The sequence below is a fragment of the Podarcis muralis genome, chromosome 13, assembly GCF_964188315.1.
Source record: "Podarcis muralis chromosome 13, rPodMur119.hap1.1, whole genome shotgun sequence".
Classification (NCBI taxonomy): Eukaryota; Metazoa; Chordata; class Lepidosauria; order Squamata; family Lacertidae; genus Podarcis; species Podarcis muralis.
In genome coordinates this window covers 20,206,706-20,222,227 of record NC_135667.1, presented here as the reverse complement: position 1 = coordinate 20,222,227, position 15,522 = coordinate 20,206,706, and the positions used below count along the sequence as shown (strand labels likewise).

The window sequence follows — 15,522 nt, the reverse complement described above, 5'->3', positions numbered from 1 at the left end:
TCCAGCTTTGTAAATGTCAGACAATGCTTTGCACCATTTTAATGTTAAAATAAGAGGCTTGGAAGAGACTCAGAAATGTCTGATACTAAATCCTTCATTTTATATTGATTAATCAAATAATGCCTGCCTGCCATTACTGACACTGACAATGCTTATCACTCTGGTGCTAGTTTGTAGTCCAACAACAACAGACTGAGAGACATCTTGGTAAAATTTTCACATCTTTCAGCTAAAGAAATCATTTTGAACGTGATCAGAGATAAAGAAGGTCTGGAATTGGAGGGCACCAATATTCTAATCTCTGTCCAGCTACACACGGTTGGAAACAGGCTTTGAAACAATATACAGATCAGTGGCAGAAAGCAGGAATCCAGTATTGCTTTCAGTTAATAGTTAGAATCAATTGTGTCACCCATCTTACCACAAATAATAATGAAGCACATAGCATACTTTATTTACCCAGCCTATCATCAGCATCCCAGCAGGGAGATCAAAGCTCAGATGATCTTGTTGGTGGCAAGGAAAAAAAATAGGTATAGAAGAGGAGAATTCCCTGGATGCCAACATCCAGGTTTGGGGCAAGTACTCTGGTGAGATAACCCCAGCAGAGATTTAAAAGCACAAAATATCCAGCAAGGTAAAGCATGGCTGTTAGACCTTTAAAACACGCCATTCTAAGTTCCTTCCAAAGTTCTCCTCTTCCCCTAACATAGAAAAATACCAACCCCCCCCCCAGTTTAAAGAATTGTCCACCATACAGGGGGATAGTTTTGTGAATAGAGTCTGTTAAGGTTTCTTGTTATACTTATTCCTAACTATATTAGCTTCGTGTGACAGTCTAATGCCTGTGAGTTCTGTGGATGAATTTTGGATGCTGGGTGGTACATTGAAGCATAAAGCTTCAGATTTTGAGAAGTTAACCCGCAGGCCTGATAGTATTGTGAAGTTGCTAAGCTCTTGAAGTCTTGCTGCTCCCATGTTCAGGTGTCATAATCATTAAATCATCAGTGAAGAGTCCAATCATATAGTTTTGTTTTCCAGTTTGGACTCCCTTGATGTCTGGTGTTTTAAGGCATATAACTAATGGTCCTAAAGCTAAGATGAACAAAAAGAAAGAGTGGACAGCCTCTCGTCATTCTATTTAGACTAATGAAAAATTCCTTCTTTACAAAGAGATAATGTGTCTCAACCACATTGTATTTGCAAATTACCCTTTCCTAGGCCAAAGAGTTGTTTTTCCATCTACCCAAGTGCAAATACGGGAGCTTGTACCTTGTTGAAAGGTAATTGCTTTTCTATTAGATGAGAAAAGGATCAAACAAAGAAGAAGAAAAACCTTTATCTGAGTCTAGTGCCTTTTATACAAAAATCACAATTACCGGTACTTGCCATGTTGGGTTATTTACTGCAAATGGGGCTTGCTTACCGTAACAGCCACCACCTGACTCCATCATCTCAACATTTGTTTGATTGTACTGGATTTTAGTTAAAAGAAAACTCAGAAGCAGATTTTCCTTTTCTGAATGATGCTGAAGAAGGCCAAAGATTCACATCAGTAGGAAGACTCTTTCCTTCCTCTGTTTATAGTTGATGGAACTAGATACCCTTCTATTTTCCCTTCATTTTGTGGAAACAGCCTCCATCATTGGGTTGTTCTGTCCTTGGAATGAGGCAGCTGAAAGTACACGTATGCCAAGAAACCATACTCCTCCAATGAAAGAGATAGGTGTCAGCTACACTGCCTTGTGGATTACCAACCTTTTGGTTCCAAAGATGGTTGGACAGCACTTTGTATGCCTCCTTCTGGCAACTCCTGCAGTCAAGCTGGTGCCAAACGTATTGCACTGCTTTCCTTTGGACTACATCAACAAGTCTGAGAGGGGGGTCTTGTTGTTTGAGTAGCCCAGGGCCTCTATACACAGCCCAGGCTTGTGCCCCGGGGAGGTCACTTTGTTGCTGCTAATGTAGTGGCTTGACTTCACCCCTGAAGGCACACTCCATTGTCTCTTGAGACAGATGGATGCCAACAACAACAAGGCAGAAGCAGTCACTCCTTTCTCCCATATTTTTGTGGAACCTCTGAAAAGCATTGGTGTACATTCTTGGTGATGCCAACTTATCTTCATCATTTTTCTGCGGTGAAGGCACCTCTTTAAAAAGGAAAAAAATGGCCAGTTTATACCTTAAATAAGTCAATAATAATACTTGCTCAAGACTGTCCTGCTTTAGGCAGCAGGTGTGTGTGATGTGTGGAGGAGGGATTGTATATTTTTTTTAAAAAAACCTGCACATGGAATGCTGACATGCCAGTGAAAAGTGTTCAGTGCTTTCCATTAGAAATGTTAGTTTTCTATACATATACAGAGAGGTTCCCCCTTATTGCTGGCATCTTTCTGTCTCGGGAGACAATGGAAGAGTGTGGCTTTGGGGGTAAAGTCAAACCTTTGGAGAGTTACAGCGCCAGCTGTGGTTGTAGAGAAGGGAGAGACGTATTTTACTGCTGTTGAGGTAGATGAAGGCATTTGGTTTTGCTTCTACAGGTGCAGCATGGCGTTTTTTTCCTCTGCACTCCTTGCAGCACTCTTCTGGTCCTCATGGGGGTTATTGACCTCCCCTGAAACAGGAAGTACAACAGTCCTAGAAAAATATTAGCACTCAGTTCTGAAACAGGCATAAGATGGCCAAAGGATTCAAAATAAATCTCTTTCAAAAGTAGCAATGGGAAGAGATTGTACCTACCATTTGGGTTTGGGGACTAAGCTGTAGTACAGGCATGGGCAAACTCGGCCCTCCAGATGTTTTGAGACTACAATTCCCATCATCCCTGACCACTGGTCCTGTTAGCTAGGGATCATGGGAGTTGTAATCCCAAAACATATGGAGGGCCAAAGGGGGAAGCAGGATGAAAGAACCAAGGAAGAAGCTGCAGGGCAGGAATGGGGAACTCGTGGCCCTCTAGAGTTGCTGGACCCCAAACTCCCATCAGCCCTAGCGAGTAAGAGATTATGGGAGCTGAAGTCCACTAACAACTACAGGGCCACAGGCTCCCCACCACTACTGAAAGATAAAGAGCAAGAAATTGTAAGATACTGGAAGTGATCCTGGATATAACTGGAATGTTACTTACAACTGCAAATTACTTACATTTTATAAGAAGTCTGTTTTAGGGATAAGGATAGGAAATGCACTTCAGGTGATATGTTTGCTAAAGAAGCCTTTCTTTTCCATGACAACTTTCCTTATGAATGTTCGTTAACATTCTCAAAGAGTTTGATTTCATCTACATAGTTACCTACAGAGCATGTGATGTGTTGCAATTGCATGACAACTTTGCATACTGTGAAAAACATGTTCAAGGCTGTGTAAAATTGTTGGGGGCGGGGGAAGGTTGCACATAGACTAGGTACAGCATTTGTACCTGCTGTTCTGGCAGGATTTTGTTCCTTTTTGAATTGCTTTGTGGAACATATTTCTTAAAAGCATTGTGAAGAATTAAAACTTTCAAATTTCATGAGGAGTCATTTGGTGTATCAAACGCACTGCAAAGTAACAGACTCTCAGACAGGAGAGAAATAATAAGAAGGCTAGTATGTAGGTATAATTTGTTTAATTTGCATTAAAAAACATATTCATCATACCAATTAATTTTGTTTTCCCCAAGGCTGTGTATTCTACCTTTCCAGAAACCACACCGCTCAGCTCAGCAGAATCGTAAGTGTGCATGTTGGCCCCTACCATAAGGCAAGATGAGGTGGTCTACTTGAAGTACAATGGATGAGCAACAAACAGCTTGTTTTTAGGAGGGCACTGTATCATACTACACTTTGTAATCATGTTTTGCTGATTAGAAACATGATTACAATCTCCCACACAGAAGGTTTAAAGAATCAATTTCAAATAGGTCAGTCTAGAAAGTAATATGAAACTGAAAATGACTTATATAGCATATGCTCCAGGAACAGTTGGTTTCTTGCACTGTTTCAAGGACGGTCTGAAGCTGGGATATAGGCACAAGCCTGTTCCTGGATTAGCCCTAATTGTAAGGAAAAATAGAAAGAATATGCCTTGCTGCCCAAATCCCTGACTGTAATCCTCTCCAGTGTACAGTTGCTGTTAATACCAGATGCATAGTGGTGAAATCAAATTAAAGCACCATGTTCAGGATGAGATGAATTATTAAACTTATGCATATGCTTCTGTGGTTCAACAAATGACTGGAAACAAATGTTCCAAATGAAGTATTTTGACATATGAGGTGTTTTAATGTGCTTGGCTCTTCAGAGATTCTGCAACAGCCTCTCAGGAACAAGCCTTAGTCCCAGTGTGTGGCGAGCTAATCCCAACTGTTAGGGAGAAGTCAGATGAAAACTTGTTTGAAATCCTGCTTCAAAGGTCAGGAACTACTGCAGTTGTCACAGACAGTTTTGACAAGAATGTGATTTGTGCCTCACTGTTTGAACTCCTTTGTAAGATTTATGCTGTGGAAAAACTTTCCTGCCATATCGGGTTATGTGGCCATATAGAGCATTTCACCTTTAAGTAGATTCCCTTCCTTCCCATGTCCATCCCTCACCTTTAGCAGATTTCTTACAGCTGCTGTCTAGATTGACGCAGAGCTAGAATTCAGCTGCAGAAGACACTGTCAGTGTATTGTGACCACATACACTGTGGGTGTTGTGAATACTAAAAAGGGGATCACTTTTAGACCCAAGTAGGGTGCCTTTCCTCCACTACTGAGTAACCATGCTTAGCCCCACATATTTGAATTTAGGACTAAGGGTTCCCAGGCAGTTGGTTGCTATACTGTAGTTGCCTGTTGGTATAGAAATTAAGGGACACAAAGTGTGCAGCTGGCCCATTCACCCTTCTTCATGTTCTCTGGACAGTCCCAATATGCGCTCTAAATCTGCACAGTCCCACTTGGGTAACATCCAAAGCTAGATAGGTTAACATGCACTCCAGCTCCATGCACACATCCAGGTTCCTGCTCATTTCTCTCTTGAGTCCTGCAGTAGTGTCACTTTGGGATTCCTCACTGCACACAGCTGGAGTAGAAAAAAAGCCTGTATTCTAATTTATTTAAAAATTTATAAACCAGAGTCTGAATCCATCCAAGTGGTGTGGGGTATTTATCTGCTCTAACTTTTGTTAAGTTTTCCCATTCTTCTTAGTACACATTTAATCTACTCAGTTCCCAAGCACATCTTGGCCACTCCTTTTTGCTTCCCTTCTAGCCTTTGATTCAGAAAATCTAATTATTTAGAAAGTGTTCCTCTGGTGGGAGTAAACTTCTACTGGGCAGGCAGAGTTTATGCCTTGTCTGTCCAGAAGATGGCCGTCTTATTGACTTCTGCCACCCCAGTCTTTAGGAATGAAGTACTAGAGCCTCATGCCTGTGAGCTCTTTGGGGGAAAGCTCTGGAGTGGCAGATGGCATTGAGACCTGGGGTCTCCAAGCCATAGACTATCTGCTCAACACCAGCTCCATCAAACTCTGTGACTTAGCCACTGTTCTATTCTCTGGGGTAGCAGACTTCCTCCTGGGACGCTTTTGATACTGGCAGACTTCCCCAGCAGCATGGCTTAGGGCAGAGCTTTCCAAACTTGTTGGTGACACACTTTTAAAGTCATGCATCATTTCGCAACACAGTCATTCAGTTTTACTAGCAAACCAGAAGTTAAACTAACCCCTTTCCAGCCCTGGAGGAGTGTGGGGAGCGTTCACGCAACACACCTGCACATTGCAGCCGACACACTAAATGTGTCGCAACTCGGTTTGGAAATCTCTGACTTGGGGGCTCAGTGGTAGTTGTCCAATGGCCTGCCAAACTTCTGTCACTAAGTGACATAGCTTTTTGAACTTGTCTCTAAAAATACATGGAGAAATGAAATGCACTACCTACTTCCTAACAAGAATCTCAGTAACTGACAACACAAGAAGGCAACTATACCAACATGGGCTGCAGTACTTGACACCTCCTGTCCAGTGCTGAAGTTTGCTGCTTGGTCTCCACAACTTCCCTTGGCAGGGGGAGTTCCTCCCCCTTTGCTCCTGTTATGCATGGTCCAAGCAAGGGTGAGGTCATAGTGGGTGGATCCTCACAACTTGTTCTGGTGTCTTTGTCCCCCCCCCACCAGTGATGGTAAAACAAGACACGTCCAGGTGGGGAACACCCTCCAGTGGCCCTCACATAAACACTGCATGGTCTCCCGCAGAGAGAAAGCTGCACATAATTGTTCTTATATTCCTGGCAGTATTAGTGTTTCACACTTTTTACTATCCTGTCCCCAGGTGGCCACAGTAAAATAGGTGCAGTCTACAATACAAAGTGGCAGGGTGGTTCAGTGTTGCACACCCTGCTCCACCTTGCTGTTCTTTGGAGATTCTGCTGCCTTATCTGAAAACCACAACTGCTTCCATCAACTTTCCCAACTCTCCCCAATGGCTGTTTCTCCTCTTTGCTTTTGTCTCCTTATCACCACCCCCTCCAAAACTTGTTAACTTGGAACGGGTTTGTTGAAGTTGGTGGGATGAAATTATCCCACAGGAATAAGAACAGCACAATGTCCTCTCTCCACACAGGTTTCTTGTCTCATCCAGCTGCCTCTTACTGCACATCCTTTGGAATCTGGTTCTTCTAGGGCTCCCTGCATTCATTGCACTGCTTGCAGTCTCCTTCTTAGTGCTACCGTTCAACCAACAACCTGACTGGGCTGAATCCAAGGGATGCTCTTGGCCTCAGTTGCAACTGCAGTACCTACAGCCACCACCTACCTAACACCATTCCCTTTCCTAGCTTGTGGAGAGAAAAGGAAGCTGCTAAGAAGTCCTGATGCAAGACAGATAAAAGAACCTGTAAAAAATAAATGGAGTGAACCACTTTTAAGTTTAATCTTCATGTGGACACAATATTCACATTTTTTTTTGCCAAGTCTGTGGGACATTCAGACAGCTGATTGCTCCCACCTAATGATAAACACTCTGTTAACCGGGATCTAACATTCCAGTATTTTTGTGACTTGTGAAAAAAAGTAGACTATTGTCCATTTTCAAATGTTGCATTTTTAGGCATCTTTAAGAGAAGCCTTTTCAGCCTAATAAAAATCACGTTCAGGAAAAACAAAAGGTCTTCTTTCATATAAACAAAAGTGCAGGTCAGGAGTTTGGCTAAAGGCAACAGGGCTGATTTCAAGAACAGGCCCATTTAACCACTGTATTAGGCCCACAAATAATTTTGAAGGTGTGTTAGGAGGAATCTGCACAGGCATGGAATGCTTTTACCGTGCATCCTGAGAATCTTTGAATTTCTGAAAATCTCAAATCCCTTCTAAAATGTAGCCCTCCTTGTTGTAAGGATGGCATGAATAGCTATGCAGTGTCTCCCATTCATGATGCGCCTGGCCCTCTCCTCTGCAGCCTCGAGTCATATTCCTATCCATTTGTTAGCCTTCTAAGGAGTGCTTACCCTCAGGAATTAGCTCACCCTAGGCTTGCCTTACCCTGACCATTGCAATTATTTTGCAGCTGCTGCAGATTTGAACTACAAATGATGCAGCAAACACATGATTTCCCCAAATTAGCATTTGCCAGATAGGGAAGGGACAATCAGCAGGAGGGGTGTTTGATTGATACATACACCCAAGCTTCACCCCTTGCTACTTTTGCAGGAGTCAGTAAGCTTCAAGACCAGAAATTAGTCCAGAAATTATAGAGCTTGGAAGCTTCTTATCTAAAGCCTCTCTCCACCCCCTTCCATCACAGAGAGAAGAACAGTAGCAAAACATATTATAAAAGGGGTCCAGTATGGTTAAGACCACGGGGGGGGGGGGGGGGGGTGTCCGTCCAAACTAAGTAAATTCCTTTCAGAGGCAGCATCCATCACTTCAAAAAAAATTAAGCAAGGAACAATTTCATCTACACTACAAAAATATTTTTGCTTGAAAAGCTGTGCCCCTACCCCAACTATCCCTGAAATAGGTACTGGAGTATCTAGAAGGCCAGTTACAGAGATAACAGTCTGGTTTTCTTTTGTCATATGTTTCCAGTGATACTCATATTAAGTCAAAAGGGAAGAAAAACATTGAGAAGAGAACAACAGCAACTGAATAGCAGGTAACTTGTAAAATAAATTAGGAGCTGGTTATGAAAACACAACCTGAGGTCCCGGTGGGCTGTTTCAACAAGCATGCCTTATCACACTTCTTGAAGAGTTACCACATCTGCAGGATTTCTGTTGAAAAAAATCACGTTCAAAAAAGTTGGATGGAAACAATAAGAACAGAACTAGATAGATGCAACCCAAATAGGTACATGTTCTTGAGAAGCACATGAGGGTGGGGGAGAAAATCCACAAAATAGGGAGTTGAGCTAAACAAAGGCAACTCCTGGCTGAAAGGTACCATATTCTGATAGAAGGCTTTGCTGATTCTAGCACCATTGTGAACAGACAACTACAATTTCCTTGAAAGCCTCCACATGTTTTGCAGTTTCCCAAAACAATCTGTTCCAAGAAAGATAACCAGAAAACTACCATAAATCTACCACACATACCCTTTAGAAAAAGTCAGGTCTTGTAGATCAGGTAGCTTATTCACAGGTTTATTCCAAGTGGTGGCATTTATTGTACAGATCCTCAGGACCATGGAAAAAGACCAAATCAACACAGGATTCCAAGGGTGGGATTTTGGGGTGGGATGGGGGGAAGAGAATAAGATCAAATAATGACAGAACGTAATTTCGATGGCTTATAAACACTAACAGGATAATAAATTCAGACTCTTTTCTCTCCATGCCAGCATTTAAGTACCTATATTTCAACCCATCCAAGCAACCCCAGGACTATGCAGGAGACTAAAAAAAGAGGGATGATTAAGAGACCTTTGGATCATATTCCTCCCTTCTGTTTATAAAGAGAGTCGACATCGCTATACTCCCAAGAACCAATTAGTAAAGGAGAGCAACAGAGGCAGGTTAATTTAGGACACTTCTATGGTGCAAATATTCAGCTATCTCCAACAGTTGTTTTTTCACAAACAGGTGCCACTGCCTTTGGATGGTGGAAGCTGTACAGCCATTTAAAAGTACCTCTCATAACTTGTTGATATCTCCCCATCACCACACATTTTTTATAAAACTTGCTGAGCAAAAGTACATTTCCCCATTCATTTTAAAGTGGGAGCTGTTGCTCAGAAGTTATAACAGCCCAAATGAAAACCAGAGAGAGAGAAACCAACTTAATACAGAATTTCAACCACCCAGAAGAAAAATAACTGAGCACCATCTATTTTAATAGTGGGGTGAAATATTCAGCTACGGAGAGGGTTTGGCTTTCCACATTTTCTCTTTTGGCATTACTCATTGCCACCTTCAGCAGATCACCTTCTGTCCAAGGTTAACTTTATTCCTCTGCTAGCAAAAAGACAATGGTGCCAAGTCTATGTGGCTTCCTCTTCAGTCTCATGGAGAACCAAGGTGGGTAAAATGCTACAAAAAATGAGAAAGGCCCCTAAGGTTCTGACTGAGACACTGGCTTCGTGCTAACCCTTCCATCTAACCTGCAGGATCAGTCTACACCAGGTCACACTTAGGAGTGACCTCTATAATCCTAAGGACCAGAAACAAGATGATCTTTTTAAAAAATAATAATGAAGGGGCAAGAAGCAACAGAACATCAAATGTGGTTACAAATCCTCATACTGGATGCAACGTCCCAGTTTTTAAAAATAGTAAAATAATTGACAGTAAGAACTCAAAACGACCTTCGCCCTCCAGCTGAAAATGGGTGAGGGGCATGGCCATCAGAATTTATCTTGCAGCTTGGGAAAATACCCAGACTCAAAAAGGGGGGTTTTGCACTCCCAACTGTGCAACAGAGTCTCTCTTCTTCAGAGGATAATACACTTCCTTTTGGAAGATTTCTTCTTGCGCCCATTGCTGATCTTTTCCTTGTGTTTTCGGATTTCTCGCACCAGGGTGTAGAAAGCATCCTCCACTCCCTTTTTAAGACGAACGAGTATACCAAATGAAAGTAAGAAAAGAACAAACAGAAGACATCGTTAGATTTCCCATTTAAATATTAGAGGTGTCGGGGGTATTGGATTTTTATGCCGGTGATGTTTTTTCTATCCATTGCTAGTAGGCATATTACTTGGGAGCGGGGAGGTCGTCACGCTATTCCTGTTTACGGGATCCTTTCTCTCCCGATAAGCCCTTTCCTTCATATCAGTAAACCATTCATTCACATCTGCCTTCACTGAGAAAGGTTTTTTGGCAACTGGACACCAGCAGTAGAATGATGCCATGCTGATAACCGTCTTATCATTAAGCTGACGCAGCACGAACTAAGACAGCAGGCATTAATGACATGGCAGTTCACAAATAAGAATGGTTACCTTGTACCAATGCCATTCCTACTCCAAGTCATATAGGAGAAGAGCAACTGTGCTGGCTTATAGCGTGAATCCCGTTGTTTGGCATTTTGAGCACACAGCCAACATAAAGCAAAACTATTTGCTTTTTGTCTACATGCTGATGAACAGAAGATTTAGGCTGGAAACGCTTGACTTGGGGGAGAGGGCGCGTTGATGCAGCAGATAAACTTGGGCAAGATTCAGCTGCAATTTATTCCAAAACCCGCTTGGAACACTGTCTTGAGCTATAGCTACGAAGATCAAAGACCTTTCACTTTCTCCCACAGTAAATACCATACCTGTCTGGTTTTGGCAGAGGTCTCTACAAAGGGGATTCCGTAGCTTCTGGCAAGCTCCTGGGCTTGTTTCGTATCCACCGTCCGGGAGGGCAGATCACATTTATTGCCAACAAGCACCATCGGAACATCATCGGAGTCCTTCACACGGTTGATCTGCTCCCTGGAATTACAAAGGCAACGAGTCACAAACAGGGAACAACCGCCTAGATCAGCAGCTCCCAAACTTGATTCTGGTTTGGGCCCCCTCCAAAGTAAAATATATTTGAGATTATTAATGAAGTATACACCAGAAGTTCAGTTTGTCCTGTGTTTTATCTGTGTGCAAAGCAACTGAGGTCCAAATTAGATGTGACATACAGATGTATGCATGAGAACATATAAGAAAAGCCCCGCTAGATCAGGCCAATGGCCTATCTAGTCCAGCATCCTGTTCTCACATTGGCCAGCCAGATGCCCATGGGAAGCACCCAAGCAGGCCCTGAGCACAAGAACACTCTCCCATTTTTTTTTATCTAAGCCAAAAAAGGCTTAGAAAGTTCCCAAGTTTGAGTAGAGATATGGTACGGTGGGGTAGCTTAATCCCTTTCCCTTTTGCTGCTTTAAATGTCACAACTAGATGCTTTCTTCTGGTGGGGGAGAAAAGCAGTCAACAAAAGCTATTCCAAGGAAGAGAATAGAACAAAAAAGGACTCAACTGCACCTGCCATTACCTGACCTAAAGTCACTGACTTGTTTTGCTTTGGTTGGTTGGCTTTTTTAAAACACACACACACACACACACACACACACACACACACACATGAAGTAATACATGTGTCAGTGTAGTTTGCCCTTAAGAGACAGCCATTCTACACTTAAAAATTAGATATAGCACATCCATACACATACTTAGGAGTGGTTTGCTGCTGAAGTATGCATTCATCTTTTTTTGAAAGAGAAGTCTAGAGATGTGAAGGCCTGGCAAAAACCCAGAAAAATTAAAAGAACACATTGGTGTTTGCTGGTTTTTCTGAAGTTTGTTTTGCTTTAAAAAAACCAAAACTTCAAAATATTTTCTTTGAGACTAAGGAACAGAATATTTAATACTCAGATGTTCATATATTTACCTCCCCCAAAATAATTTCTAAAATTGTGTAACAGGGAGACTTTTATGTACGACTACAGCAGATCATTACAGTTCCTGTGCACTGAGGACAAGCAAGCCCTGAGTTGTACACTGAGGACAACTTTCAAATGCAAGAGCACGAGGAAGGATTCAATACTGTCTTTGTGGCTTTCCCCTTGTTGGCATACTTGGTGGATCTGTTTCTGTTCTCACTAGGCCTCAAAGGACTGGGAGTGGGAGAAAGTATAGAGCAAGAGCAACATAATTTTGTTGACATCCAATTCACGCTGCTACAGATTTGTTAGATTCAAGGGCAGAAGCATCAGCGATGATACCACTGCTTCTACATTTGCCTAGATGACAACACAAGCAGCACACTTAGGGCTTGATGCTGAAAAGGTACTTTCCAGTGTTGCAGAGTATAGAGCATATTCAGGTACTTAGCTCAGGAAAATGCAGTCTGGGATTCCTCCAAGCATATCATTCCTGCCACATGGTGACAAAGATCTTTGCACAATGCAGCCTCCGACTCCTCTTCTTACCTACTTCAGATTCTTCCGCCTTCTGCTGCAAGTCTTGCCCGCCTGCCCAATGTGACGGGGCTAGCCCAAAAGGGGCTTTGCAGGCCCTGCCAATTGACAGCGCCTGCAAAGCTCCATTGCGTAGTGCTTCCCAGCTAGTTGTCAGGTGCTTGGGAATCACAGCACAAAGCCCTCTGCAAGGTCTGTGCCTGGCACCTCCAAAACAATAAGCTTAGGGCTTGCAAAGTTTCTGAAGCACCCAAACTCCAGCTGGTTCTCAGGCAATTGGCATGTGCTGCGAGAGATGTCAGGTGCTGATGGATGGGGTGTCCCACCCACCTGACAAAGGTGGTTTGCAGGGGTAGGGGGAGATGGGGACTAGGCCAAAACAGTTCCCCACCCCTGCTATACAGGAAGGAAAACAGATGGAGGACAGAGAGAAGCCAGCTGCCCACACACCTGTAGTGGTGAACATCTTCGAAAGACTTTGTGTTGTTGATTGCAAAGACACAGAGGAAGCCTTCTCCTGTCCTCATGTACTGGTCACGCATAGCACTGTACTCCTCTTGCCCAGCTGTGTCCAAGATATCCAAGAGACACGTCTCTCCATCGATTACCACTTGCTTCCGGTATGAATCCTGGGGTTCAGAAGCACCAAGAGGAGCAAGAGTGAAAGAAAAGATGTTAACAAGTGACATGGGAAACGTGTGTGAAGCACAGCAAGAGAAGGCCAGCAAGGAGGCAGTTGGAAACAACTGGTTCAAGCCAAATGGACCCAATCTTGGACATGATAAAAAGATTGTAGCTGCCTCTATAAAGAATGGAGAGCTACAGAGGGAAACAAAACGATGGAAAGAGGACTAGTGTTTTAGAAGCCCAGAAATGAGATGTTATAGTCCAAAGCATTGGAGATGGCAGGCAGGTCAGGAATATAAGGACTCTGAAAAGGCATACAAATGGGGCCATGCAGAAGTTGCTGCCAACATTACAAGGTTCACATACCTCTATAGTGGGATCATACTCGTCCACAAAGTGATTCTGAATCAACTGTATAGTCAATGCACTCTTCCCAACACCACCAGCACCCACCACCACCAGTTTGTATTCTGTCATCTCTGCTGGGTTCCAGAGCAAGCTGCACAAAGAAAAAAGAAAGTAGAATCAAGCTCTAGCAGAAGACACAGAGTCCGTTCCCCTCTGTGCTACCAAGAGTTTGTATGAGTTTTGGCCACATCTTCCTAGATATTTGCTCCTAGCTAGATTGCTACGTCCATTCTATTTGCAGGAAATCCTTTCAACACTTTCCCCAAAAGCAGCACTCTGAATTGGACAATCTAACTAGAATTCTTGCTTTTTCTAGGTAGATGAATGTCAGGTCACTTTATCATGAAGCTGGGATTGGTGTTAATTGATTCCTTCTCATACAGCTGCTAGAGAACTTCAAGTGTCAGGCATGCTTATGGCTGCCAACTTTTACCACCACCACCACCCTACAACCAAAAATCAACAGCAACAATCCTGGACACCTGGATGGGGCCACAAAGGAACTGGAAGAGGAGCTACACAGCTCAAAAAATATATGGTGGATCAGAGGATTCAACTTCGCAGGTTTTTACTGTTTATTTATACAGCATCAACTAAGCACACAACACTTTTAGCAAAGTGTCTCTGTCTCAAAGAGCTTACAAAATAAAAACTGAGAAAAGACAGGAAATGGAAGTAGGGAGGCATATGCATTTGTTTCAGTTACATGTAATCAGACCTGGTTATTACAGCAGAATGTGGGAACTAAAGGGTTGCAGTAAAGACTTCTCAAGGGTCGTGGATTATGGGTGGTGTCTGGTGGAATTGAGAGCTGAGACTCTGGTCACTTGACAGAACACAGCTTCCCTTGCTGCCTGCTTGCCCCAGTGCTTCCTGCAAATTAATGATACAGCATTTGCCTTGCACACAAAGGGTCCTGGGTTCAATCACTGGCATCTCCAGGTAGAACCCTGTTGAAGCCTTTGAGAGCTGCTGCCAGTCAATGCTGATAGCTGTAAACCAGACAGAACAGAAGCCAGCTTCCTATGTACTTAGGCAGGCTGAATCAGTACATCTGATCCACACCAACCATGCAGGATCCCTGCCCATCCCCACAACGACTGTTGCTCGTTTCAACAGAAGTTCGAGAAGTAGCAGGTTCAGTTCAAACCTTTGGACCCACTTTCCCATTTCAGCGGTCCACAAGGGAAGGTACGTCCGGCTAGAGGCCTACAATCCTGTGATTTCTGCTCCCTGCTACAACTCCACCCCCCCCCCGCCCGCCCGCAATATTACAGGGGTGCATTTACTGGCCTCACAGCCAAGCAACCCCAATTCTGTGGAACTACACCCAACCCACCCTAACACTCCATGCAAGCAAAAGTCAATATTCCTCCGTCAGATGCGGCCCACCTGGGAGAAGAAGAAGCAGGAAGGGATCGCGGACGCTGGCCAAGGAAGAGGGGGGATGCGGGCACAAACCACGCACGTGGGAAACCCGGGACGAGGAAGAAGGCTGGGCTGCTCGGGAGAAAAGAGGCGGCGGCGGGGATGGGTGGAGCCAGTCCCGGGCTCCCTCGGTCGGTATTGCAACACGCCTCGCGCAGCTGCCAGCCCTCTTTCTGCCCTCGCCCTCCCGCAGGCAGGCAGGCATCTGCCCTCCCGGAGCCCTACCCCGGCTGCGCGCGCAGAAGCAGCCACCTTGCCATGTTTATGCACCGCTTTTGCTAAGCAGGTGCCCCACCCTGGCGCAACCCCACAATGGCTGCGCGCCTCCAGGGGCCGGGGACCCAGCGCCAACCCGGCGGCCCTTGCAGAAGGGAAGCCCCCCCCCCCCGCCGCGCCCTGCCCTCTCGCCCTCCGCTGCCCTTCCAAGCGCCCCCCCCACGCCCTGCATCCCCTTTGGGGGGGGCTGCTGTCAATCACCCGCCCCCGCCCCTCTTGGCACTCACCCGCCCTACGGGGAGGGGGAAGACGGGCTCGGGGTCTCAGGCACCCCCCATGCGGGAGGGAAGGGGGGCCAGCGGCGGCGGCGGCGCGCGCTCTCAGGGCCCTGGGCCGGCAGCGGAAAACCCCTCCCTCCGCAGCCTGACAGCTCCCCTCCGCGCCCCGCCGGGCTGAGCCGCCCGGCCAATAAGAGCGCGCCGCCGCCCCGGATTGGCCAA

General features: G+C 44.6%; 2 protein-coding genes across 8 annotated transcripts in view; one reads left to right on the top strand and one right to left on the bottom strand.

Annotated features, from left to right (window-relative positions):
- Positions 1-9,015, top strand: part of KASH5 (KASH domain containing 5) — a 25,109-nt gene extending 16,094 nt beyond the window's left edge. For 4 of the 6 annotated variants that reach the window (XM_028752017.2, XM_028752020.2, XM_028752016.2 and 1 more), the window contains exons 14-16: positions 3,662-3,711; positions 4,282-4,392; positions 6,583-6,892. In XM_028752017.2, coding sequence (XP_028607850.2) covers positions 3,662-3,711; positions 4,282-4,392; positions 6,583-6,778 — 357 coding nt within the window. In that variant the 3' untranslated portion in view covers positions 6,779-6,892. Of the gene's footprint in view, positions 1-3,661; positions 3,712-4,281; positions 4,393-6,582; positions 6,893-8,045 lie in introns of those variants that run through there. The other 2 variants (XM_028752022.2, XM_077917111.1) reach the window with 2 other exon arrangements.
- On the bottom strand, positions 8,583-15,456 carry LOC114608097 (GTPase KRas-like). Of its 2 annotated transcripts, XM_028752026.2 has the most exons (6): positions 15,310-15,432; positions 14,771-14,878; positions 13,337-13,469; positions 12,794-12,972; positions 10,709-10,868; positions 8,583-9,995 (listed from the first exon to the last, which is right to left on the bottom strand). In XM_028752026.2, the coding sequence occupies exons 3-6, from the start codon at positions 13,445-13,447 to the stop codon at positions 9,885-9,887; spliced, it is 561 nt and encodes a 186-aa protein (XP_028607859.1). In that variant the 5' UTR covers positions 13,448-13,469; positions 14,771-14,878; positions 15,310-15,432; the 3' UTR covers positions 8,583-9,884. The 2 variants fall into 2 exon arrangements, with proteins under 2 accessions (XP_028607859.1, XP_028607858.1); XM_028752025.2 differs by lacking the exon at positions 14,771-14,878 and having other exon boundaries at positions 15,310-15,456.
- Positions 15,457-15,522: the final 66 nt, after the last annotated feature.

Bases quoted from the DNA above. Each gene is read 5' to 3' on its own strand.
- LOC114608097 (XM_028752025.2), bottom strand. From the start codon at position 13,447: ATGACAGAATACAAACTGGTGGTGGTGGGTGCTGGTGGTGTTGGGAAG. The intron at 10,869-12,793 runs GTGTGTGGGCAG...TTGTAATTCCAG, and splicing joins GAAGATGTTCACCACTACAG to GGAGCAGATCAACCGTGTGA. The intron at 9,996-10,708 runs GTATGGTATTTA...CGTCTTAAAAAG, and splicing joins CCTCTGCCAAAACCAGACAG to GGAGTGGAGGATGCTTTCTA.